General features: G+C 35.2%; 1 protein-coding gene across 1 annotated transcript; it reads left to right on the plus strand.

Annotated features, from left to right (window-relative positions):
• On the plus strand, positions 1 to 24,877 carry LOC129233866 (uncharacterized; the record flags this gene model as incomplete). The annotated part of the gene is made up of 2 exons (XM_054867797.1): positions 1 to 91; positions 22,927 to 24,877. A coding segment is annotated over exon 2 (1,848 nt), but the record flags the coding sequence as incomplete, so codon positions are not given.
• Between the last annotated feature and the right edge of the window lie 697 nt (positions 24,878 to 25,574).

Genomic DNA, 25,574 nt, shown 5'->3' on the forward strand with positions numbered 1-25,574 from the left:
CCGTTATCTCCTCCAGTGTTCTGAACGCGAACGATCAAGACAGTAGGAACTTGTGGCGAAGGAATTGATAATTGCATTCATCCACACACCGGTAAGTCAGTCTCATATCTTGTTGAAAAAGGAAGCACATGGGGAAAGTAATCAGAAGATGGATCGGTTTGTTGAACGCTTGTTTGTTTTTGTTTATTAGTGAATGTACTCGATTCTGATTAGTTTTCTTTTTGCATATTTTGTTATGTTTCAAATGTACTAGTTACTATCCCGGCAGCAGAATTTTTTTCAGGAGTCTGCGACGTGGGATTAAAAATCCAAAAATAGCCTACGGGATAATCCGATATTAGATCAATTGTAAAGTCGAAATCGGCTTCGAGAAATACTTAAAATAAGTTGCTAAACTTAAAAACTACAAGTACCAGGCCCGTGTCTAGGATTTCAAAACAAAAGGGGTTCAAATTTTCCTCCCTCAAAAACTTATACAGTCGAAATAAAACCAACTAAACGTGTTGACTTTCATTTTAGGCCGATAATTTAGTTCGTGTGTGTGTGTGTGTGTATGTGTGGTTTTTTTAATAATCTTCTTTTGTACTGTTCAACATTTTGTAAAATGTGGAAAAAAGTTCTCAAATATTCCTTTTATGCCACCTAATGCCATTTTTTGGCCCTTCTTTTCTTTTCTTTCTCTCTCCCACTCTCTCTTTTCCCTCATATAACAATTTTAAGCGTGTATTCAATGAAAATAGCAATTTTCTACCTAACAATTGCTGTTTCGCATAGAAACATTCTTCTTATATGTCAAACGACAAATTCATCCAACACCAAAGATGTATCCCAGGGAAGGGATTTAAAGTTATATCTTTTCCCGAAACGCAGAAATTTTTCCTTTTTTGATCACGAAAAAAAATAAATCCCTAATAGTAAGCAAAGTAACCATTTGCACCGTCTGTCTCTCTCTCTTTTTGAGCAATCACATTGCTTATTGTTCTCATTTGATGGTTTTGATGTTTCTATGATTTTATTTTCACCCCGCTTTCGTCTGCAGCAGCACCGTCCCGGCCCCTCCCGATGCTGTTCCTCTAGCGAAAACCGTCTCCAGGTTGCGTCCATATCCTACACGCACACGCATACATACACATCCCTACACATACACACACACAGACACAAATACACGCGTACATACACATACTCATGCATGCGCACAGAAAAACCCACGCGACACGCATACATACACACACCTATACACACACACACACTCATGCCTGCACACAGACACACAAGCGTACATACACAAACACACGCGTGATTGCGAAAAACATAATTTGAGTTTAAGAAGTCAAAATTCAAAAAAAATTTTTTTTTTTTTGGTGGGCTGTAGTACCACTACCTAACACTCCCTTTAAATAGTTTTTCCCTGCATGCTTGGCATTGCCAGACTAATGCTTTACCAGATTAATCGTTAATGTTTTCAAACATTAAGCAGTGAAGGTGCTATGGAGCCCTAACGATGGGAAAACTGTTAACGACTGGAAAATATTAAAGAGGGTAAACACTATTAAGTGCATTAACTCTAAAATTAATTTAAACTTTTAATACATTTTGGAAAATTATTTAACTATTCATCTGTTTCTTCCTTTTTCTTTCAGTGGGAGGGGTTTAGCCAATAAAACTTTCCCTTTGAACACGGCTTTGACAAGTACACGCTACCTGTGGATTATATCGGAGAAAATACAATACAAATCTTCGTTCTCAGAAGTTCAGCTTTTTTCCTTAAAAGTTTTAGCTTTTTTTCTCCCCCAACTAAGAAATAGTCGGCAGACTTGCTCAAAAGTCTGCAACGCACATCGCAGTGTCACGCAGTTTCTGCTGTCGGAGTTATTTTTTATTTATTTATTTATTTCCAAAGTGAAAACGAAATTTTGTAAATGACGTTTCGGTGCTCAAATCCATTTAAAAAATTTCAATTGATAAGAAAGCTTGCAAAAGATAAGTTTGCAATCATATTGTTGGAAATTTGCTCTTCAAAATCTTATTGAAAAATGAAACACATGTTGACTGGGGAAAATAGTGTCAAAGAGAGTCATTAGGGAGATTAAAATTTACTTACAAATAAATGAATTTTTGACCAAGGTTTTATTTTTATTAAAACAAAATATATTAAGGTAATTCGCAAACCACTGTAAGGGAAAAATGAATAAACCCAGAAAGTAACCTCCGTTCAAAAAAAAGTGTATTGCATATAATATGTGCTTGTTATTTATGGTAGATCATTATCAATGGATTTAATGGTATGCCAATAAAGTAATCAATTCAGAAGCAATCATCGTTACTGCAATTTGTTCATTTTTTTTAAAATAAATTATTTTAGGTTCCTTTTAGAGAGGTATGTTTAATTTTTATTTATTCAATAGCTATGGTAAATTCTTTAGCACTAGTTTAGGGGCGGTAAATTACTGTTTAAATGTTTGCTTACTTAGTTTTAATTTAATTTTTATAAACTTATTTGTTTTTAAACAATATTTTTCTTGTTAAAATAACAAATGACATTCATAGCAAATATTTTTACAAAATTAAACGCTTTACCAATACCAATAAGGTACGTATAGAATTTAAATTCATTTTTAAACCGAACACACACACACACACACACACACACACACACACACACACACACACACACACACACACATATATATATATATATATATATATATATATATATATATATATATATATATATATATATATATATATATATATATATATATATATATATATATATATATATATATATATATATATATATATATATATATATATATATATATATATATATATATATTGTATCATCTCGGTTTTTCGGGCATGGCAGAAAGGAGCTGGCAAGTGTTATTGAAAATCTGGTGACCCCCGAATTTCGCGTCATGCCGGATAATGCGGGGTATTACGGTACTTACGAAATAAAATGCTTTTTAGAGCGAACTAAGCTTATAGAAATAGTTTTTAGAACTACAAAACCGTTTTTAAATATTTATTTGTAAGTTTTTTTATTTTGAAATTCATTCAAGCGGGAACATTTTAAAATTTCAAACATGTTTACCTGTTACCTATTTTTATCGTTATTATTATTTAAACAAACCGGCATGCACTTTTATTGCAATATAAGTGTACTGCGCATAAAGAGAAAATAGCTTAAAATTATCGATGCTCTGCTTTTTATATTGCAATTTTGTATACTCAAATTTAAAAACGATTTCGAACAAATATAAAATTTCAAAACAATCTTAAAACGCTTGTAAACTGATGACTTGACTTCAATCAAAGAAAGCTTCAAAAACCTGTACTATTTAAAAAGTTTCAAATGCCCAAAATCCACAAATTTATGCTTGATTGAAGTTCAACTTTGAAACCAGATTGTTAACTTTATCAGAAAAATTAACTTTATAATTACTATTATTTTTCATTGTTTATATGTTTCTACAGTGTTTACAATTCCAAACTTACACATCAAAGGTTTATAATATCAAAAATTAGACATTTTTTTACAGTGATCTTGTTTAAAATTTTTTACAAACTTCGGAAATATTTTATGGCACTTAGGCTTAATTTAAGTTCTGCCTCCCGGTTGGGCGCAGGTTTGTTTCCTTTAAACCTTTGGTTTCCATTTCTAGCAGTTTTAATGTTCCTTAGATTCTTTTCCGAATTTGCTTGCTTCATTGTTTGGTTCTACAAATTTGGTGCTTCCTAAATTTTAAAATACTCTGACTGATATTTTCTGCTAGCTATCGCTATATTGCTCTTTTAGGTTTAAAAAAAAATAAATTCATAACAATAATAATAATTATTATTATCAATGTTGAGCACACAAATAGCTTTGGAAATTTTATACTCGTGTTTTTGAGCTCCCCATTTAAAAAAACCACTTCATACGTTAACTAATAAAAATAAAATATTTTTGCTGGGTACCTACACAATTAATGATATAGAAAAAAAGGGGGGGGGGGTAAGTGGCTTGGAAAAGGTAGAGAACCACGACAGTAAACAATCATGAGTAGTTTTTCAATAGAGTTTAGAGGATTTTACATATAGGTTATTTCTTCGTTTTTAAAGTGCCTTCGTACAAAAAAAAAAAAAAAAAAGAAAGAAAGAAAGAAAGAAAGAGAACTCTTATAGCAACTAACTCGGGTAAACAAACTTTTGGAAACAAACCTCTGTGCAATCTCAGAAACCTACCGAATCAGCTGAAATTTCCATATTCTCATGAATTTTTTATGTTGTCTGTACTTTGAAGATTCGTCGGTGGTGTGAAAGCTGATGGAAATGTGTTTCAGTTGTGAAAAAAGCATATTTTTAAAGCTACTTCTTCACTTGTCAATAAACGTAGAGTCAGAAAAATCCCAGCTTTAGGTTTTAGCATTTTTATGTTTATTGCTTTTTTTGGAATTTAGCATATTTTTATGAATCAAATATTTCCATGTATACTTTGTATACAATCTTCTTGAATCCCGTTTTGTCACACAGTTATAAAAAGTTAGTTTGTTATTAAAAAAAATAATCAAAAATACCGTCAAATCCTATTAATCCGGGCTAATAGAGGATCCAAGTCGCCAGAATGGAGTCGTTTCCGAAATTTTAAAGTGTTTTTTTTTCTGAAAGAACATGCTGAAAAACATAAGATCTGACTATTTTTTTTAAAATAATTTGACTAAGTATAATATTTTTAAAAAAATATTTTAATCGGAGCGCTTTTTTTTCGCTTCTGCACATGACATCACAAGTGATGAAATGCCATTCACTGATGCCATTAGCGCAGAGCGCAATATTTAATTTGCTTCTTTATACTCACATGTACTGGCAACGATATGGTTGATAGCAAGCTTAGAGCATAATATTTCATTCGCTACTGAATTATCATAAGCTGGAAACGCGGTAGACAGCAAACATTAACATTCAGTGATCCAAAGTTCATCACTTGTGACGTCATAAAGACCACGCTTTGTTTTAAAAATCGGACACTTAAAAAAAAAAAAATTAAAAATCAAGCGTTGGGAAAATAAAAGTTTTTTTCTTGCTCCATGTTATTATTATTATTATTATTATTATTATTATTTTCTTATTCTATCAATTTCAGTGACTAAAAGTAATACTTTTGACTGAAGGAAACAACCCCATTAATGAAGGTGTGGATTAAATAAACTATCGCAAAAAATAAGCTTAGGTAGATAAACAAACTAGTGTGCAAAGTAAAAATTGTATTTTGATTGCAAGGGAATAAAATATAAAGCTGCATAATAGACAACTACAAAAATGCAAAATACGGCCAACAAACATACATAACTGCGCTAACTCGCCTTTTATTTGTACAGTATGTACATCTAAGGTGCTGTTCGGATTAAATTAAGTTCGGTTTAATAGGACGCGAATAATGAGGGTTTACTGAATCTACGTGGTTTTACATAAAGTCACTGTAGACTTGTTCCAGCTTTAAGGGCTGAGCATTTTATTTCACTTTACAGTAAAAGCTCGATTAACCGAGCTGGTTGGGACCGAACCTCCTTCAGTAAATCGAAAAATTCGGATAAAAGAGGTGATTCAAGGTAGACTACAGAAACCTCAAGATTTTTACACGTACACAACTACAAAACAATTACTAAGTGTGTAGATATTACTTTAGTTATAAAAAATAAATATGCTTAACAAATGCTACAGAAATTAGAAAATGCAAGGAGCACTCTGAACTTAAATTTGGAGGGGGGGGGGCGAAAATTCTCAATTTGCCGGATGGAACTCCAAATTTTGCCGAATGATGATAAATTTTCCTATTGGAACTCTACAATTTGGCCGAATCGTCAGACAAAATTTTTCGAACAAGGAAAATTTTGTTTGGTTATAGCGACCTCCCGTGGCCTCCTATGATCCCCCCCCCCCGAATGTAATGTAAGTTTTATTAAGCATTTTATACGTACTTTAGCCTCCGAAAGAGATATTTAGCTTTAATTCATAAGGAATTCGGTAACTATGCAGTAAACTTTATTGTGTCATTAATAATACAGTTAATTTGAACTTACACAGTTAAAAAAAAAAAAAAACTTAATGAAACAAAACTTTACCTTCCAATACAGTCGCTTTTGAACTTAAAAGAATTTCAAAAGCTAGAATTATTTACAATGTTCCCGAAATTTACTGAAGGGTGTGGTGAAGAACAAGAATGAGATAGAAATGTACGGAAAACTCTGTGTCCGGAGCAGGACTTGCGGCCATGGAACCCTTCAGTGACCTTAACGCAGGGTTCGCCAAACCGGGCTTAATCCGAAAAAACCGCGTGGGTTTTCGGGGGCCCAATTTGAAAAACCTACTTTCTCGGAAAATTTTTTTTTTTAATTTTTTTAAAAGAATTCGCTGCGTATAGAAAACATTTACTTCAGAGATCAACTTTTTTTACGGCCGTGGGAAAAGAAATGAGTGTTTGAGATATTTGAAGAAACGCATATTGGATTCTATATTACCTGTAAGGAAATGCTGGTATTTGACGGCTTTTTTTTTCTTTTTCTTTTTTTGAGCAATCACGATTGCTTATTGCTTTCATTTGACTGTTTTGATGTCCTATGATTTTATTTTCTCACCGCCACCCTCCGTAGCATCACCGTCGACCGGCTCCTCACGATGCTGCTCCTCTAGCGAAAACCGTCTCCAGGTTTCGTCAATATCCTACACTTACACGCATGCATACACGCACCTACACACATATACAAACAAACACATACACACACATACATACACCTATACACATACAAAAACACATACACACACACACACACACCTACACACTCACATACACACAACTACCCACACTCTCCTGCCTGCACAAAGACACAAACACATATGCCTACACACCACACACATACATACCCCCTCCCACACACATTCATACAACTACCCACACTCTCATGCCTGCACAACACACATGCTTACACACATACATATACCTCCCTACACACAAACGCATACCCCCCACACACAAACACACATACCTACATACACACACACACACTCGCGATCGCGAAAAACATAATTTGAATTCAAGATGACAAAATTCAAATTATTTTTTCTTTCTTTTTTTCGTTCTTTATTTTCAGTGGAAACCAAATAAGTAAGCTTGTACAACAAAGCTAAAGTACTATAGAAAATAAATGGCAGAAATGAAAAAAATGACAAATTTGCAGATATTGTCTTTTATTTTCTCACTGCAGTATATTTTTTTCAATACCTAGTCCAGAAATTGCCACTTTCCATTCTTTGCAATGTATAAAGTATTAGAAGTTAAAAGTACGAATGAATTTCAAAATGACTACTTCTGTATGTATGTATGTATATCCGGATAATCTTCAAAACTACTGGACCGATTTTAATCATTTTTTCACCATAGATAGCCACATTATCAGGGAGCAACTTAGGCTATAATTTATTCCTAAAAAATTTAATTTAAAAACGTTATGATGGAAAACAGTAAATATCATGTAATTTCCCCATAAATGATTAAATATAAGACCCATTGTTACGAAAATTCGTTGCCTTACAACAGCAATATTGAAAGTAATCATAACGAAAATTTTGAATCAAGGCTTCTCTGGAGCAAGCATGACATTTATTGCTTTCTTAGAAATTGTATCCTCATCTTTATACATAAATGGCTGCTTCTGTATGTATGTGTGTATGTCTGGGGTAATCTTCAAAACTAGAGTTTGAAATAAGTTTTCTCTAAAGCGAAAAGGTAACATGCTTAATCAATCTATTTTTCCTGAAAAATGGACAAACTTTAGTAACTGAGAATGAATGTGTTAAGTTGCATGCATCTAGATGGGTTGAGCTGAACTGTAAGAACTACAACAAACGAATTGGTTGCATTTGAGTTTTCAGGTTTTGTAAACATATAAGATAGGCTTTTTTTTTATATAAGTACATTGACACTTACATTTTTCTTCCCTCTTTTTAAAACTTAATTCAATTGATAGAACTCTTAATTTTATTATTGCAAGACAAGATGTTTGCAAATAAGATAATTTTCGGGCTTGTCATCCTATTTTTTTTTATTTGTTGTAATTTTAGTTTCATTGCGCTACTTTAAAAAATTGTTAATTTTTTTTAAAAATAAAATATAGTTTTTTTTTTTTTGTTCACGACTGTATTGGATAATAAGTAACTGATCAAAAGCACCATAAGTTTATGAAAGTTGTATACATTTTTTTTACAAATGTCTAGTGAAATTTGAAACTATGTTATTTTGTGTTCACATTATTATAATCTAATAAAGAAAATTAGAAATGGTGTTATTTTTTAGAAACATTATGTAGAAAACTAAAGTCCAAAAATAAATTGCCGATCTAATGAAAAGTCTATGTATTTTCTCAGTGGGATCAAGTATCCCCCATGAAGGGATCATGTATCCCTTCATGTGGGGGATACATGATCCCTTTATGAAATTTTTGAAAAAAAAAATACTATACCAAAACAATATCTGTTTAGTTTCAACTAAAAAAATACTGTCAGAGAGAGGGAAAAATTACCTTTGTTCACGTACTTTAAAATTTAAAAAAAAAAAAAAAACTGATAATTTGCGGCAGAGAAAACAAATGAAAACTAAAGTGGGGATCAAATATCCCCAGTCTCCCCAACCCGAAAAAACTAAATGTTTTCATCAAAAACCCGAAAAAGTCTGGGAATTTGCTCAAAAACCCAGATGGATTGGGCTTTTTTTTAAAAGGGTTTTTTCAAACCCTGCCTTAAGATGATATTGCTAACTTATTTCGAAAAAAAAAAAATCAATGAAACTGATTTCGGTCAAAAGAGTTTCGGATAAACAAGGCTCTACTGTAGTTAGAAATTCAACTGTTTTTGAGATAAGTTATGATAAACACACCATTGCCTTGCAAATTTGAATTCGTTCGAACACTTTTGCTAATTTCCTGAATGTTATCCGAGACGTTCTAGATCAGGGGTGGACAACCTTTTGGGAAGAATGCCACTCCGGAGAAAATAAAATTATGCGTGCAACGTTCAGGTTTCCTGACATACTCAAAAACATGAAAAGGGGAGAGAATATTACTTCTGGGTTAATTACGTGATTTTTATTCAATTATCAGTATTTCCATGTAAATCAGACTATAGCGGATAGTTCAAAAATAGTGCAATAAATAAAACAAAAGCTAAATAACTACACAGCGTGGCAAAAAATAACTTCAAACGCTTCTGACAGGATTCTTGCTAATTCTCATGTAAAATGACCCCCTGAGTGCCTGAGTCTAAATATGACCACAGTTTTTCCCCATCGCGTCCCACTTTTTTGAAAACGGTGCATCCCAATGTTTTTTTTTTTTTTTTTTTGAGCAATCTCGATTGCTTATTGCTTTTATTTGACTGTTTTGATGTCCTATGATTTTATTTTCCCTCCAGCACCCTCTGCAGCACCACCGTCGACCGGCTCCTCACGATGCTGCTCCTCTAGCGAAAACCCTCTCCAGGTTGCGTCCATATCCTACACTTACACACATGCATACACGCAAATACACACACCCAAACATATACACACACATACATACGCCTACACACATACACAAACACATACACAAACAACTACCCACACACTCATACCTGCACACAGACACAAACACATATGCTACACACACACACATTCCCCCTCCCCACACACACAAACACTCACACACACAACTACCCACACACTCATACCTGCACACAGACACAAACACACATGCCTAAACACATCCACATACCCACCTACACACAACCCCCCCCCCACACACATAAACACACACGCCTACATACACAAACACACACACACACACATACACACACTCGTGATTGCGAAACACTGAATTCAAGAAGTCAAAATTCAATTTTTTTTTTTTTTTTTGAGTTCCGACAGTTTTATAGCTATTATTTTTATTTTGAGGGAAAGGGATTATTATTTATTCTATTAGATATTAACCCTCTTCTGAGAGGCAAGAGAGGTGCAAAGTTCAAAAGCATGAACATTTGGAGCAAGTTGGAAGACTCATGGAGGTATTCCCCGCTAAAATATTTTTTAAATCATCAAAAACGATCTTTTTTTCTTTTTCTAGGGGTTTGTTTTCAATTTTTTTCATTTATGTTTCAAACAAAAATTAAGCGCGCCGTCCTCAAAAAGAGGAACGTAATGAGGGGAAACGGAGGTCGTATTTGGATTCAGGGGGTCATTTTACACAAGAATCAGCAAGAATTATGTCAGAGGATTTTGAAGTTTTTTTTTTTTTTTTTGAGCAATCACGATTGCTTATTGTTCTCATTTGACTGTTTTTGGCGTTACGCTGATTTTTCCCACCGCCACCCTCCGCACCATCACCGTGGACCGGCTGGCTCCTCACGATGCTGCTCCTATAGCGAAAGCCGTCTCCAGGTTGCATCCATGTCCTACACACACACGCGCATACATACACAACTACACACACACACGCGCACATACACACACACAAACACACATACACACACAAACACATACACACACATGCACACATACAAACACTTACACGCATACATACAGACACCCACACACACACACACACACACACATACACAACCACCCACACATTCATGCATGCACACAGACACAAACACATATGCCTACACACACATACACATACCCCCCCACACACATTCATACACACACATACACATAACCCGTACACACAAACACACACGCCTACATACACACACTCGTGATTGCGAAAAACATAATTTGAATTCAAGATGTCAAAATTCAAATTAATTATTATTATTTTTTTTGTTGCGCAGTACTATTAAAAAGTCAATTCTTAATGTGGCTTATGACTTAGGATTAATTCTTGAAGATGTTAACAAGTACGTGAACGCACCGCAGAAAAAAGGAAGCCTTTTTTAACTTATGCTTCAAGAATATTTCGCTCAGTAGTAAAAACTCTACATATTAGAACAACGGCAACTGCCCCTCAAACCTCCCATTATAGTTAGAACAAAATAAAAATACATACCCCCGAACAATGGTGGATGTTTCTTGGAGTGAGAAAAAGTTTTACTGCAACTCCAGAGCGCGTGTCTGCAATTTTAACGTTGTTTTTCATACTTTGATTTGTTTTACAATTGATGAAACTTTCGTAATTTATGAGTTTTTAAAATTAGTTTCATTGTTTGTGTATGTTTCCATCAAAACACCTTTTGGCCCAAAATTAGAACATTCTTTCTGACACAAGCTCTTTGTTTATTTGTTTATTGTAATACGTGGAATAGCTTAACTCTGAGATAACTTATTCTGGTATCGTTCTACTACTTAAGGCGCATTTCAAATCATCACTGATGCTTTACCTTCCGATTAACATGCATTTTTTCCCGTAATGTAAAAAAAAAAAAAAAAAAAAACTTCATATATGAAACATTTCTACAACTCAAACCAGTTCTTAAAAGTTTGAATACGGCATTTATGCTTAATTTCAGGAAATATTCCACATCATAATTCTCTCGGGTTCCGGTTATGCGAAGGAAGATGATGATATCTATTTCGAGGAGCATTTTACAATCCCCTCTTCTGCATAACAATTCGTTCTTTTCGTGTCAAGTTAAACTCATGAATGCATAAATACACCAGCCCTATGGGCTACCTTTTTCTGTTAACATAAACGATCTGTAATCGCGTTTAATGCTGTGATTATTCGTGCGATAGATTTTATCACGGGTGTAAATTCATCCATAACATATCGATAATGATCTGTTAACGATTTATGATAATTATCGTTTTCGAAAGCTATCGAATCTGAAATTATGTTAAGTTTAAAATTTGGAACTGTTAGTTTTACGCTTTCACTTTTATACACTCTATGTCTGGAGTTGCAAACATTTTGAAATAAAAATGGTATCTTTACACTTTCATCACATGGTATCCTTACACTTGATTGCTTGATGAAATCAAGGAACACGTTAACACTTCTTTTTTAGTTAAAACAATGCATAGCAAGTGGCACAGCTGAAGGGGGGGGGGCTTAAAAAACTTTAAACACCGCCCCCTCAAAAAAATTTCAAACCACCTTGAAATAAAACGATGCTGAAGTTGGATTTCTTTGATGAGTTGATTTTCTTCTTTCTGAATTTTTTTCTTTGCTGTGTTTTAATGAGCAATGTTTTCCCCTTCAAAAATGCATTCCGCATGCTTTTTATCAGCTAAAATCCTTAGGAATTCAAATTTCGAAAGAGCGTAAAAATAAAGATGTAAAAAATGTTTCCAGACTTGACACTTGTGGTTCCTTACATGCTCAGTAATAAGCCTGTGGGAAGTGGGGGTACTGGGTGGTGTTTGAAGAGAAAGCAAATTTCGTTTAATTATGTATTGGCTTTTCTTCATTTATCAATACTTGTTTATTAACCGTTTATTTAGATGCTTTCTTCAACATTTGTTTTTGACTCTTGATCGATTGATAGAAATGTAGTTGGATACTGCATGATTTATGTACAGTTGAATTTTTGTTTAAATATGTTGCTTCTAAAATCCATACTTCATGCTTATTCGCTTCTTATACTTTGATCGTTTTCATCAGGTGACACCATCAACTCCGTTTCTATCTCAACTTTCACTTGAGGTGAAAATTTGCTGTCCGCCCCCCCCCCCCCCGAAAAAAAAAAAGACTTTTAACATCTTATGTGAACACGAAGATCGGTCAATTCAAACAATTCATCTTTATTATTTTTGCAGTTTAACGAATATCAGAAGTTCAAATTAAAAGTCAAATGAATTACAAACGCATTTCGTGTAAAATTTTCACCGCTCCTCCCCGCAATATTGCGTTCTGTTTTCGTTAAAATTTGTAATATTAAATATAATTCGGGGAGGCAACAGATCAGGGAGATTAAAGTCAGGGAACTTTATTAATCAAGAAAAAATCGGGAAAATATTAAGGAATTTTGAAAAAATAACAAAAATTCAGGGAAAATTGATTAAATAATGAAAAAAAAAATTTTTTTTTTTTTTTGCTTTGCAAAATTAAGTACCTTAATTTCCTACACATCTTCTGCCAATTTTCTGTTTAGAAAAAAGTAAAATTAATGAGGTGCGATTACACACTGCGGCATATTTGTGCATCTTTTTTTTCTCCACGTCAAAGTATTGAATCTTAACTTGCAAGTATTAAACACAGGACGAACTTCCTATGATTCCTTCTGTGTCTGTAAAGTTTTTTTTTTCCCCTACGTTGCTCGAATTTACCTTTTTCGCGTTCCATGCTACTTAAAATAAACGAAGAGGAAACCGTCATTAGTGTCTAAGCTCCATTACTTTTACTCATTGTCTTGAAGTAATTAGCGTACTGTATAATCATGATTTCAAGAAAAAATCTTTGTTTTTTAAATTAATACAGATAAAAGCTTAAAAGTTATTACTTCTTTGTGTTTTTAATTTAATTGCTAAAATTAAACGTTAAATGAAAATCAGCTTTGTTTTTCGACATCGTATTATTCGATGTTGCTTCAGATCATACGAAGGTTTTTTTTTCTTTTTCAGACTTTAAAATTCTCTTATTTTAAAACCAAGTTATATATACATATATATTTTGAAATTAATTGATTGTTTTTTGCATTTCAATGAGGTTGTTGACAAAAGTAATCTAAGATCTATTCCCCGACAAATTAGGAAATCATTTGAAATTAAGTTACCTTGTGTACATACGTAAATATTTTTATTGTTTTTTAATAGTTAAAATGCTGTATTCATTCATTAAAACCTAAGTTCTTGATTAGAGAATAGCTCAATATGACTTGTCGTCATAAGGTTTCAATTTGTTTTACATAAATATGTCTCTTATTTACATAAATAAAACTACATTACTTCTATACTTTCACTATTACTTGTTATTCTTGCAGCAATAATTACGCTGCTTGAAAATTTAGTTCAAAATTATTTACATATAAACTTTTTAGTTTTATCGTGATTAGATATTTCTTTAAGAGTGTTAGTAATAATTTCTTAAAATTCTTATGTTAACTGGTTACTGGAAGTAAAGAGTATTTGTTTTAGATTTCCTACAATATTTCCCTGTAGATAATTTAATGTACTATTTTCATTGAAAAAAGGAGCATCTTTTCAAAATATATTTTTACTTAAGAGCTTAAAACGTTTTAAACATTGCATTTTATTTAAAATACAATGGTTTTCAAGTAAGGCAAAGTAAGGAAGCCCAGGGTTCGTACAGGTCATGGAAATCCTGGAAAGTCATGGAAAAAAAAAATTCAGACCTGGAAAAGTCATGGAAAATTAATATTTTCATTAAAAGTCATGGAAATTTATTTTAAGTCATCGAAAAATGTCCTGGGCAGTAATAAAGAATGTAGAGAATTAAAATTTTGAGTGATTCAACCGTATTGCAAATTGCATGTAAAAGCTATTAATACTCGAAAATTGAACAATCTCAAAAACGAATCTGAGTTTAGGGATCCTATTGCATCCGCTTCTCTAACACTCGCCCGCCTTTTTTTGTAATGTGATTTTACTGCTGAAACATCCCTAATTTTGAATTCGCCATTATTTTTAGAACTTATATATTATATTCTGTAGTAGTAGATTTAGCATGTTCTTGCTTTTACCACGCCCACTTAAAAACTGTAATTTAATTGCATCCGAGTTTATTTCAACCACTTGTAATTGTCAGAGCTTATCTTAATTTGTTGAAAGCTTTAGAAAATGAAGACTCTAGTCAGACGATAGAACATACAAATAGGGAAATTCTAAAAGTCAAACAGTAGTGCTCAACGTGCAGCTCGCAAAATTGATCCTTATGCCCAGCTGCAATATCTGGTTTAGAAAAATGAATTTACTGATAAACATGACTTTACTTCAATGAATGAAAATACTGTCAAGTTACATGGGTGATTAGAAGCACTGTTGACACCAAACGGCATTTTTTTTTTTTTGAAGTAAATTTACGATTGAAACCTTAGTAATAAATCATTCCACTTTTGTCCCATTCATTACTATTTTGCCCTATTTATTAAATAATTATTAGACATTTAAACATCAGTATATTGCATTCACTATATTTTTACTTAACTGAAGTTTACATGATAAAGACAAATAAGAATAGTTTATTAGTTTCTGCAGTGTGCATTGATATTTTTTTAGTCAAGTAAGTGCTTTGATGAGGTAGTGGGATTCATGTAAAAGTTTTGCTAATGCCCACTTCCGAAAAAAATGGCAGGTTTGACATTAAATACTACCATTCTCTCCGTTTAACAAGGTCATGAACCTTTTCATGAAGTCATGAGAAAGTCTAGGAAAAGTCATGGAATTTTTTCATTGGAATTGTGTATGAACCCTGGAAGCCATTATCATTGGTAACAAAAATCAGGGAAATTTGATGAACTTAATCAGGGAAATGAGGAAAAAGTCAAATAACTTTTTTTCAGTTTCTGTCGCCACCCTGTAATTTAAGATGCATTGAGGGAAATTTCAGAATTAAAATATCTATATTTTTTATAAACTCTAAAATCCACTTTAGATGTCGCAGTTGGGTGTCATCCGGGGCGAACCGCCCCTCTCGCCCCCTCGCATAGTGACGCTATTGGACATTGGACACCATCAATATCCCCCCCCCCCCGGCATCACTATGCATAGCTACTAAATGAAATTCAGTGTTGCGCATAGAACCCCATGCTGTTTCTGAACCTGCAGTCAACAAGCGACTCGAAAGGGAAATTACATAAAATGACTCTTCACAATTGGTTGTATTTTTTTGCATCATTGCGATGATTAATGGGAAACGAGACCGTGGCTGATCAGATACCGAACTGTTTCGTGTTAAAGGAAGAAAGGAAACAAGGAGTAGAGAGAAACTTTAGTAAATCGCTCATTATTTTTTGACGCTGTGGAACTATTAGAACGTAAATGAGCGTAGTAAAACTAAAAGAGCTGGATTGGAAGTTTCCAGGAGAACTGTATTCAAAAAAAAAAAAAAAAAAAAAAATCCGCGAACTCTGTGTAATGTTACACACGAGTGCTGAATTAGATTCGATGTGATTAAAAGGCCTAACTACACACGGGAAACAATGTTTAACGAAATTTCTGTTGTGTTTTAGATGCGTGAGCTGTTTTAAAGTAAAATAGGCATGACGATTTCAAAACTGTATTTAGTTTTCTTTTACTTAAGTCAGTCTTTTCTCTACATCTTATGCAAATGACCACTTTCGGGAGAGTACCTATCACAGGAATCCGTAGGGGCGATGGGAGGTCACAGTGACCTTCCAAAATTTCTTTATTCTACAAATTTTACCTGTCGATTCGGAAAAATTATCATTATTTGAAAAAAAATTGGAATTTTATTCGGCAAAATTATTATCACTCGGCAAGTTTTTTCTGACGATTCAGCAAAATTATCATTATTCGACAAAATTTGGAGCTCTATTTGGCAGCATTATCATCATTCGGCAAAATTTGGAGCTCTATCCGGCACATTGTGTTTCCACCCTTTCAAAAATTTAACTTCTGTGCTTCCCTAGGAATCCCTACTACTCTCCTATCGTTTGACACAAACCTTTTTGAATTGAAAAAAGTTTTTTTTTTTCGGAAGTGTTATTACTGTTCACAACAAATTTTAATTTATTTTATTGTCGCTGCAAGCAGTTAAATTTTCAGTAAAGTATAAAATAATTTCGTGCTCTTCAGTAACGCAAAAAGGTTATTTCTTAGTATTGTGTATGCCAGGAGATCCCATATTTATATTCCGAGTTTGGTATAAAAATTCATGAAACTTTCAGGATTTTTTTTATAGCACACAAAAGAAATATGATTATGAAAATTAGCACGGCCACTCGTCGTCGTCCTTTTCTCATTTAGGCAGAAGCGCAGTTTCCAGCAAGTGCTAATGGTCAAACGATGACAACCGAATGAACATGATAGAAATTGCTATCATCGAACGCTTCTCAACCCTGTCATTGATGTACGGAATTTTGTTACATTACTATTTTCAAATAATCATAAATATGCAAAATCAAATTCATTTAAAAAACTGAGAGAATACGCTATCTTTTGAAGCATGCCAGAAAAGTATACGCCTTCCACTCTCCAAGGGGCGCTCCATGGGAGGTCACTGGGACCTCCCGAAAATATCCTCATTCGGAAAATTTTGCCTGACAGTTCGGAAAATTTGGAGACATAATTTGTAATTTTTCAATGACCGAGTGTCACTTTTCGTTAGATGTAACTATGTGTGCATACCCATATTTTAACGTTCGGCAAAATTTGGAGTTCCCTTCGGCCCCTTCCCAAACGTTAAAGCTCGGGGCACCATTGTGCCCTCCAATGCAACCGTGTGTAAGTCCCCTTCCAGTTTTGCCAAGCCTTAAAATATACATTAAAACAGTCCAACAAGTAAAAAACAGCTCATCCTAGTACGTTTTTTACCTTCCAGACGCAAATGAACTATGATCCCTGCCAATCCACTTGACCTAGCGATTTATAATATAAAATACCGACTTGGAAAATTACATGGGTTTGACCCCCCCCCCTGAAGTAAGGGTATGTAGAGATTTTTCCAACTCCTCCCGTCGTGACCTTTACGTAATTAATGAATGGCCCCGAAGCACTTTTCTCCACATCACCCCACCACTTAGCGATGCGCCTTAGGTTTTACCGTCCGGATTCGCGTAGCGAGCTCCCCGCATGGCTGGGATCTGCGGTCGGAAGTCTACGCAACTGACGATTCAGACCGACGTTTAAAAAAAACTGTAAATTTTGAAGAAGTTATCCGTATTTTTTACAGAAAAAAACTGTTCGTAATAAAATACAGGATTTCTCTGTTTTTTTGAATCTGTAACCGGTTATAAGCGTTAACTGTTACCATCGCCTCACCGCGTACTTTGTTTATCTTCGAAATTTCGCCCGCCTGTTTGGATTTTGGTTCTCGTGCTCGAGTTTTTTGATCTTATATTTATTTAAAGCGAGTAAGTCTTAAATCGTTTGCAACTTCCATTTCATTGCATCCTAATCAATATTTTATTATTATGTTTTTTTGTCATCTGTTACAGAGGCATATTCGGAAATTTAGCTTTGTATACATGTGTTTCGTAGTAGTAAATATTGAAATGTATTTATAAAAGTATAGTTTCATTTTTTAATCTTCATAAAATAATAAATCAGCTTGAATAAATAATAAAAATACGGAAGATTTCTGTAAAATAAACGGAAGAAAACTGGCGTCCTGGCTGACAGTTTTTTTCCGTAAATTTTACAGATTTTTTTTACAGTGCGGAAGGCTACGGATGTGATGGTGCTTATTGCGCCAGGGAAGATTCCCTTGCTGGGCGTCAATCCAGCTGGCAGTTTACCCCTTTATGTGTGAGCCTGTATATCTCACCACATCTCATTAGCGCCGTTCACATGACGCTTTTCGACCCAGGAAAAACCCTGCTTTCGACCGCAAGCCGGTTATTTGCTAGGGAAATGCTGGAATTTTTTTCCTCCTGCTTGGGGGTAGGAGAAAAGCCGGGTTGTTACCCAGAATGCACTGCGCCAACTGTGACGGTTTACTTCCTCCATTCAGGATTTGCGCAAAGGATGCTGGGTAAATCCGCTCTCTGGGATAAACCAGCTTTTCACATGTGAATGAGGAATTTTTCGATCCGGGTTTTTGCAGAGCCGGAGCGAGAAAATGCGAGGTAGAAAAACGTCATGTGAACTGGCACATTGGTGCACAATGGCTCCTTGACTCCGTAAGCACCGGCAGAGTTGCAGATTCAGAAGGAAAATGACTGACTCCATGACTGGCTCCGACTCAGGGAATTTTAAACCTTCGACTTCCGACTTAGACTCCTTTACCCCCTCTCTCGAAAAAAAAAAAAAAAAAGACAACTACTCCGACTCCGCAACCCTGGTATCTTCTAGAATCCCCAATACAGATACAGATAGGAATTTATATGGGCCAGAGCGGGGCTCTTTTACCCTGTATGAGGGAAAGTCATGAAGGAGTTGATTTGAAATGGTGTGAGGGGGGGGGGGATGGAGTAGAAAAAAAAAGGAATCTTTTCAGGGTCACACTATATACATATTTACAGGGATTACATAATTGAAATGACAGGAGAATTGAATAATCTGGAATATGATAAGAACTGAGTATATACAAGTATTTACATCGAATGTACAAGTGGAAAGAAAACTGATAGGCCTAGTCCTATCAGTGCCGAGAATGAAAAGAAGCTTAGGCAAAACCTAAGCAAACAAGAATCATCAACAGATGAACATAGCATCCGACGGCATATTTTTGCCACCAGAATTAAATGTGAAGAAGATTTGATCGAAGATCAGTGGGTTATCGTGATAACCAAGTTTGGTGAAGAAGTTTGTGGTGGTGTCAACAATATAGTTTTTGATGTAAGATATCCCCGAGTCCTTATGCAGGGTTTTATTGGAGACGAACCATGGAGCTCTAAAAATTCTCCTGAGTATTTTATTTTGGAGAATTTGAATTTTTTGATGTTACTAGCAGCAGCATATCCCCAGCAGGGGATACTGTATATGAGAGCAGAGCGAATGATCGTGGTGTAAAGTAGTAGTCTGCTTTTAGTGTTCAGTGAGTTATTTTTATTAAGGAGAGCGTATAAATAGCCCACTTTGACATTGGCCATTTTGATAACTTGTTCAATGTGATAGTTGAACCTGAGCCGTCTGTCATTATAGAATCCCCAATGAGGACCAAGGACAGTTAAAAATAAAGAAATTATAGGAAAAGTTGCCAAGTATGAATGTATCCTAAAGCATCAGAAACAAAAACTGTTTTCAGCTTCACTTATCGCGAAAGCAACTGCTCACTTTCTGTCTGTCCATGATAGTCAGTGGAGCAGGTGACAGTCGATGATATATCGTCACCACGGTTGACACCTAACTCTGATCCGATCTCGTCAGTCGATCAGTGGGACAGCGCCTGGCTAACGGATTCCGTTAACAGAGCGCTAAACGCTCAGGATCCGTTGATCCCTCCGAGTTCCGATCGGGGAGTCACAATCCGAGGGCCCACCGGCAAACCTTTGGAGCACTCACCCGAAACAGGAAGTTGCTTATTAGCTGCGTACAAGAAGGGATGAGCAAGATGATCGCAATCCTCGCCGAATCTTCGGGGTGTTTGTCGTGCCTTGAAATTAGGTCGCCCATGATTTCAATCGTATATTTGTGATGGAATGAACATTTAATCAAAGCGATTTATTCAATGGGGTCGTTTCCAAAGTTTTAAAAGTATTTTTTTTCTGAAAGAGCGTGCTTAAAAACTTAGGATCTGACCATTTTTAAATAATTTGTTTAAGTTTAATATTTTTAAAAAAATACTTTAACCGATGCGCTTTATTGTTTACACTTTTCGCCGATGACATCATAAATGATGAAATGCCATTCAGTGTTGCCATTCACAGAGCAAAATATTTAATTCGCTTCTTTACTTACATGTGATGTCAACGATATGGTTGATAGCGAGCGTAGAGCGCAATTTTAATTCGCTTCTTAATTATCATAACATGGAAACGCAGTAGAAAGATGCACCAAAGAGCATCATTTGTGACGTCATCAAGAGCTTGCCTTGTTTGAAAAATCGGACATTTAAAACAATTAATTAAAAAATAACTGTTGGGAAAATGAAAGTATTTTCTGGGTCCATGTTATTTATTTTGCTTATTCTATCAATTTCAGTGACTAAAAGTAGTGTTTTCGACTGAAGGAAGCAACCCCATTCTGGAGAGTGCTGAATTTGTGGCGGGCGTTTTTTCGTCACTCTTCTTCCTGTGATTTATAGCGATGGCCGCAACGTACTGCCATGATAAGCACAAAAGTCGTATCTACAGCGGCGAAATTGCCGTTTAAAATTGTGTGCGCCTCCATGTATTTGATTCAGATGCCACTTTTTCAAAAAATCAAAAAAAAAAAATCATTTACAAATGAGGCAGTGAGAAGAAAAGGGATGTAAGTGGACATTTTCAAGTTTTGAGCAAAACGTGTAAAAAGATAACGTCCCAGGTAGGTTTTCATTGAATTTTTTTCTCAAATTATGCTGTATAACAGCACCTACCAGGGCTAAAGTACTAACTCTTGCCCCAAGAAAAGGAGAGGGTCACCTCCCATTTGTGCAGGTTATCTCCAAATTTTTAATTTTGCCACTTACATCCCTTTACTTCTCACTGCCTCAAATGACCATAAAATATTGTACTATTAAGTTGAAATATGTGACAAAGAACCACCTGGTGACTGTTACTCAATTTTGATAAAAAGTGCAGATACGACTTTTGTGCTTAGCACGGCAGCGTAGCTATCGAATAATTTTCAGAAAAACCTAATTTAATGTAAGGTAAAACCACCAGGTGTTGACACTGCACGAATAATTGACACTGCAATAGTAGTTGACAAAAGGGGTGGACTGTGTCCCCCAAGAACGCGCCTACCTTGACTCCCAAAGGGCGTATAAGTTCGAAAGCGCAAAAAGAAAAAAAATCGCCTCTGGTTGATACTACAATAATAGTTGACATCTTTTTGTTAGAGCCAAACTGTATTCCATTCTCTGCAAACAGCAGCTGTGCCCACAGTACTCAGTAAATCGACTTCTTACAAAACCAATCGAATTTTTAGCTTATCGTGCGTCACCAAACACTGTACAATTTGATTAGGATTTTTTTAGTTTTAGTAATTTACGGCAGGGGTGCTCCGAACTTAAATTTTACGTAGGGTAGAAATTCTCAATTTATACTGAAATTATGCCGAGCGATAAAATACGGTAATGCGCACATAAGTGCATATAAAAAGGAACATTCGTGCATTTGAAAATTGAAATTATATCCTTAAATTTGCCGAATCGTCAGACAAAATTTTAAGAAAAAGTTTTTTTTGGATATCACAGCGCACTCCCGTAACCTCCCATCCGGGCGCCCTTGGTTCGCGGCTTGTGGAATGTAGTTGGTGATTTCTGGATGAGTGAATTTAGCTTAATATCTAGTTAGACACGTGTGCTCACCTGGAGAGGGGGGGGGGGGCTGCGCCATCGAAATTTTTAGGTATATTTTTTGAGTGTTTTGAGGTGTATTTTTCTCATTTTTGAGGGGGCTCTTGCTTTTGGGGGGGGGGTCTTTAGGATGGGCTGCACCCTTGCTCATAAGGGGGAGACACCCCCGAGTTACAACCAGTATTTTCTTAATCAAACTTGAAACACGTCATGTGAAATTAAAAAGTGAAGTGTGTGTACCTGTTGTTCAACTTCTTGTTTTACAACTAGGTAATGTGCAGGCCATCTTTAATGAAAAATAAATCGATGTTAAATTTCTTTAATCAAAAAATACTTTAAAACCATGGAATTTGAAAATGATAAACGATTTTGTATCTCAATACCCACTGATGTGCTCATTATCAAATACAAAAATAACTTATACCCTTTAGTTTTAAATGGGGTGGGGAATGTGACAAGTTGATCAAATTTATTGAAAATCAAAGGACAAAACCATACATTAAATGTAGCTTGACACTAGAATTCGACATAATACTGCTTGCTACCAAAACTTTTTTTTTCTTGCAATACCAGCGAAAAAAATTCAAATATAATTTGAACATTTTAGTTAGAAATATTCTGTTATAATTTAGATGCTTTCTATTAAAATAATTTTGAAATTTCTCAAGCATGTCCTCCTTCACTTTAATCTTTAAACATTTAAAATTTATTTTGTCAGATAAGAAAATGCATTGGTTAAAATAAAAAACTTTTCTTGTTGTACCAAGGGGATAACTGGAGTTTTATTTTTCAAGTTCAATCATTTTTTCGTGCTTTTTTTTTTCAACCATGTATTTTTGATGAACGATGCTTTCATTACATGATTTTACATACTCATTGTATCTTTTCTTTCGTGTAGGAAAATCATGGACTATGTATATCAGCACTGAATTGCTTTGATAGTACTTCCAGTTTCACACTCTGAAACATTTTTAAGCACTTTTACCAAAGTATCACAAAAAATGGAGAAACCTATCACAACTCTTTGTTTATGGATAGGTTTCTGCCTAGTTGCAGATGCACTTAGAAACTATCCCATTCCCAGGTTGCATTATATAAGTGCAACGGGGCCTTCAATGCAACTTCTACCAAGGAACACCTTCATACAAAACATACAGTCATTACTTGAATCTCCAAGTAGTGTCCTTTCACAGAAAGCAGAAAATCTGAAGCAGCGTCAAACGCGGGAACTGATGACTCATCGTATGAGAAATTATCAGCAGTCTCGAATACCGATGCTGACGTCTCCGCAACTTCAAAGGCACATACCACTAAGATCCTTGATGAACACCAAAATGGCTGCACAAGGTTCTAGTCCAGGGTTAATGAGAAACCAACAATACCGTCCTGCTTTTTCAGTACTGGGTACTTCAATTATAAATCCAGCTTTACATGAAATCGACAAAGCTGCGATTGAAAACCATCCAATCTATCAGCAACATCATCCAAGGCCGACAACAATGCTTCGAGGTCCACTTCGCCTACCAGGAAAAGTAATGACTCTTAGACCACAAGCTTCCCTTAGTCAAGTACCTACAGCTAGTGAAACGCAGATCAATCCAAACGTTCCAAGGATTCCGTTGCAGGCTGATTTCGCATTGAGGCAAAATTATATGAAACCTCAAGTTTTGAATTCAAAGGTACAGAACTCTTTTAATGTTCCGAGAACGTCTGCTACTCATCCTGTGAAGCAGTTTGGAGTCCCCCAGCAGCGTCCCAACATTATGGAACTTATTGAGTCAGCTTCACATAACAAGTTTCAACCAACAGCGTTGAACCGTCCTGGGCAAAAAAATAGAGTCGTTGAAGTTTATCATCATATACCAGTAGCGGCAAGTGCAAACACAGATCTGCGCGAGAGATCGCCTGCTGTTGTTTATATATCTAAACCTCAACTTCAAGGGTTAAGTGGATTAAAGACAATGCATCCGGAAATATACTTAAATCCATCATCAAGATTGTCGCAATCAGCCCTCAAATTACCAGCAGAACTAAGTTTGGGGCCTCTTATGCAACCCTATGCCATTCCAGAAAACAAACGGCCTGAGATCTTCATGAATAATTTCAAGCCTTTATTAACGAGACCAAGTCAATACTCAAAGGAACAAGCTTCTGTTTCACCATTCGCGCCTTCAGCTAAAATGGCACCGTCTTATGTATCAAACGCAGATTCTGAACCAGTTCGAAACAGTGATGTTTATAAAAGTAATGGCTTTCGAAATACCCTACAATTTAATGAGAACAGACCACTGGGTAACAAAGCTGACGATGTAGGAGCTCAAAGGTATTCATTGGGTGACAATAACTCGCATTCCAAAAATCCACAATCTGAAATTGACTTGAATGTAGATTCTAATGATAGCAATCTTTCCCAGAAGCAAGAAAATTTTAACCAAGATCATTTGGAAAGCTCTGATTCAAACTTCCATAGTAAAATTTCCCTGGAGGATTCGAATGACGACATACCATTTGTAACAACTACGGAATCATCTCCAAAAGGGAACATCACACCCGCGAAAACATATCTGCAACACTATAACAAAAATATCCATGACGAGGAAGAAACCTACGACGAAGATTTAGAGCAAATAAGAGAATTTTTATCCCGAACGCTACCGAAGCAAGAAGTACAGCCAATTCCACCTAGAAGTGTATTTAATAAGGAAAGGACCAATAACTATCATGAATCTATTCCTCCAGTATCTTTGAGCGACGAGTTTTCCAAAAAATCAGAATTAACTTTTAATAGCTTGCGAAAAACAACAAAAATGCCAAACAGCTTTGGCGGAGCTCCTCAAATCAATAAAACGGTGAGCAAGCCTTCCAACAGCAGTAATCAAAGCTCTAATGAAAACTTTTCTCCTCGACATTACACCAGTAGTTCACCCCCACCGTTTCGTCGTTATTCCACTGTCACCTCCAATTTAGATTTGACAACTACACTTTCTCCACAGGAAGCAGTAGCTAAACAGTTACAAAGAGCAACTACTGTTATTGGTTTTAACTTTTACACAACTGAAATGCCGAAAGTGACGGAAGCAAAAACCACACCAAACGAATCAAACTTAAGCACTCGAAAATCAAATTTGTACCAAAATCAAAAGTATAGGCAAATTAGCGGGTTTTCTACTTCAATAAGTATCCAAAATAACTTGCAAACTACTAGGTCTCCTCAGTGGAATCATGGCGTAAGATATGCTCCTTCCCCTACAAGAAGCAGTCACGCGTTTATTCAAAAGGCAAAAGATTACACAGTTGTTCCAACACAGAACCCAACAATTGTTTCAACACTCGATGAAACGTCTAACCTTTACACAACGAGTGTACCATTACTAAATGCTACTTGGAGTAACTATGGAAACGTCGAAAAGCAGCTACAAAATCTAGATAAGACAATTTATAGAAATCAAGAGGAAGACGTTTCTTCCGAAATCTCAGCTACAGTAACATCAAAACTTAAATTACTCAAACAATATTTTAGAGGTCCACAACATATATTCGCCTTTG

Source organism: Uloborus diversus, unplaced genomic scaffold (genome assembly GCF_026930045.1).
Source record: "Uloborus diversus isolate 005 unplaced genomic scaffold, Udiv.v.3.1 scaffold_753, whole genome shotgun sequence".
NCBI classification, from domain to species: Eukaryota; Metazoa; Arthropoda; class Arachnida; order Araneae; family Uloboridae; genus Uloborus; species Uloborus diversus.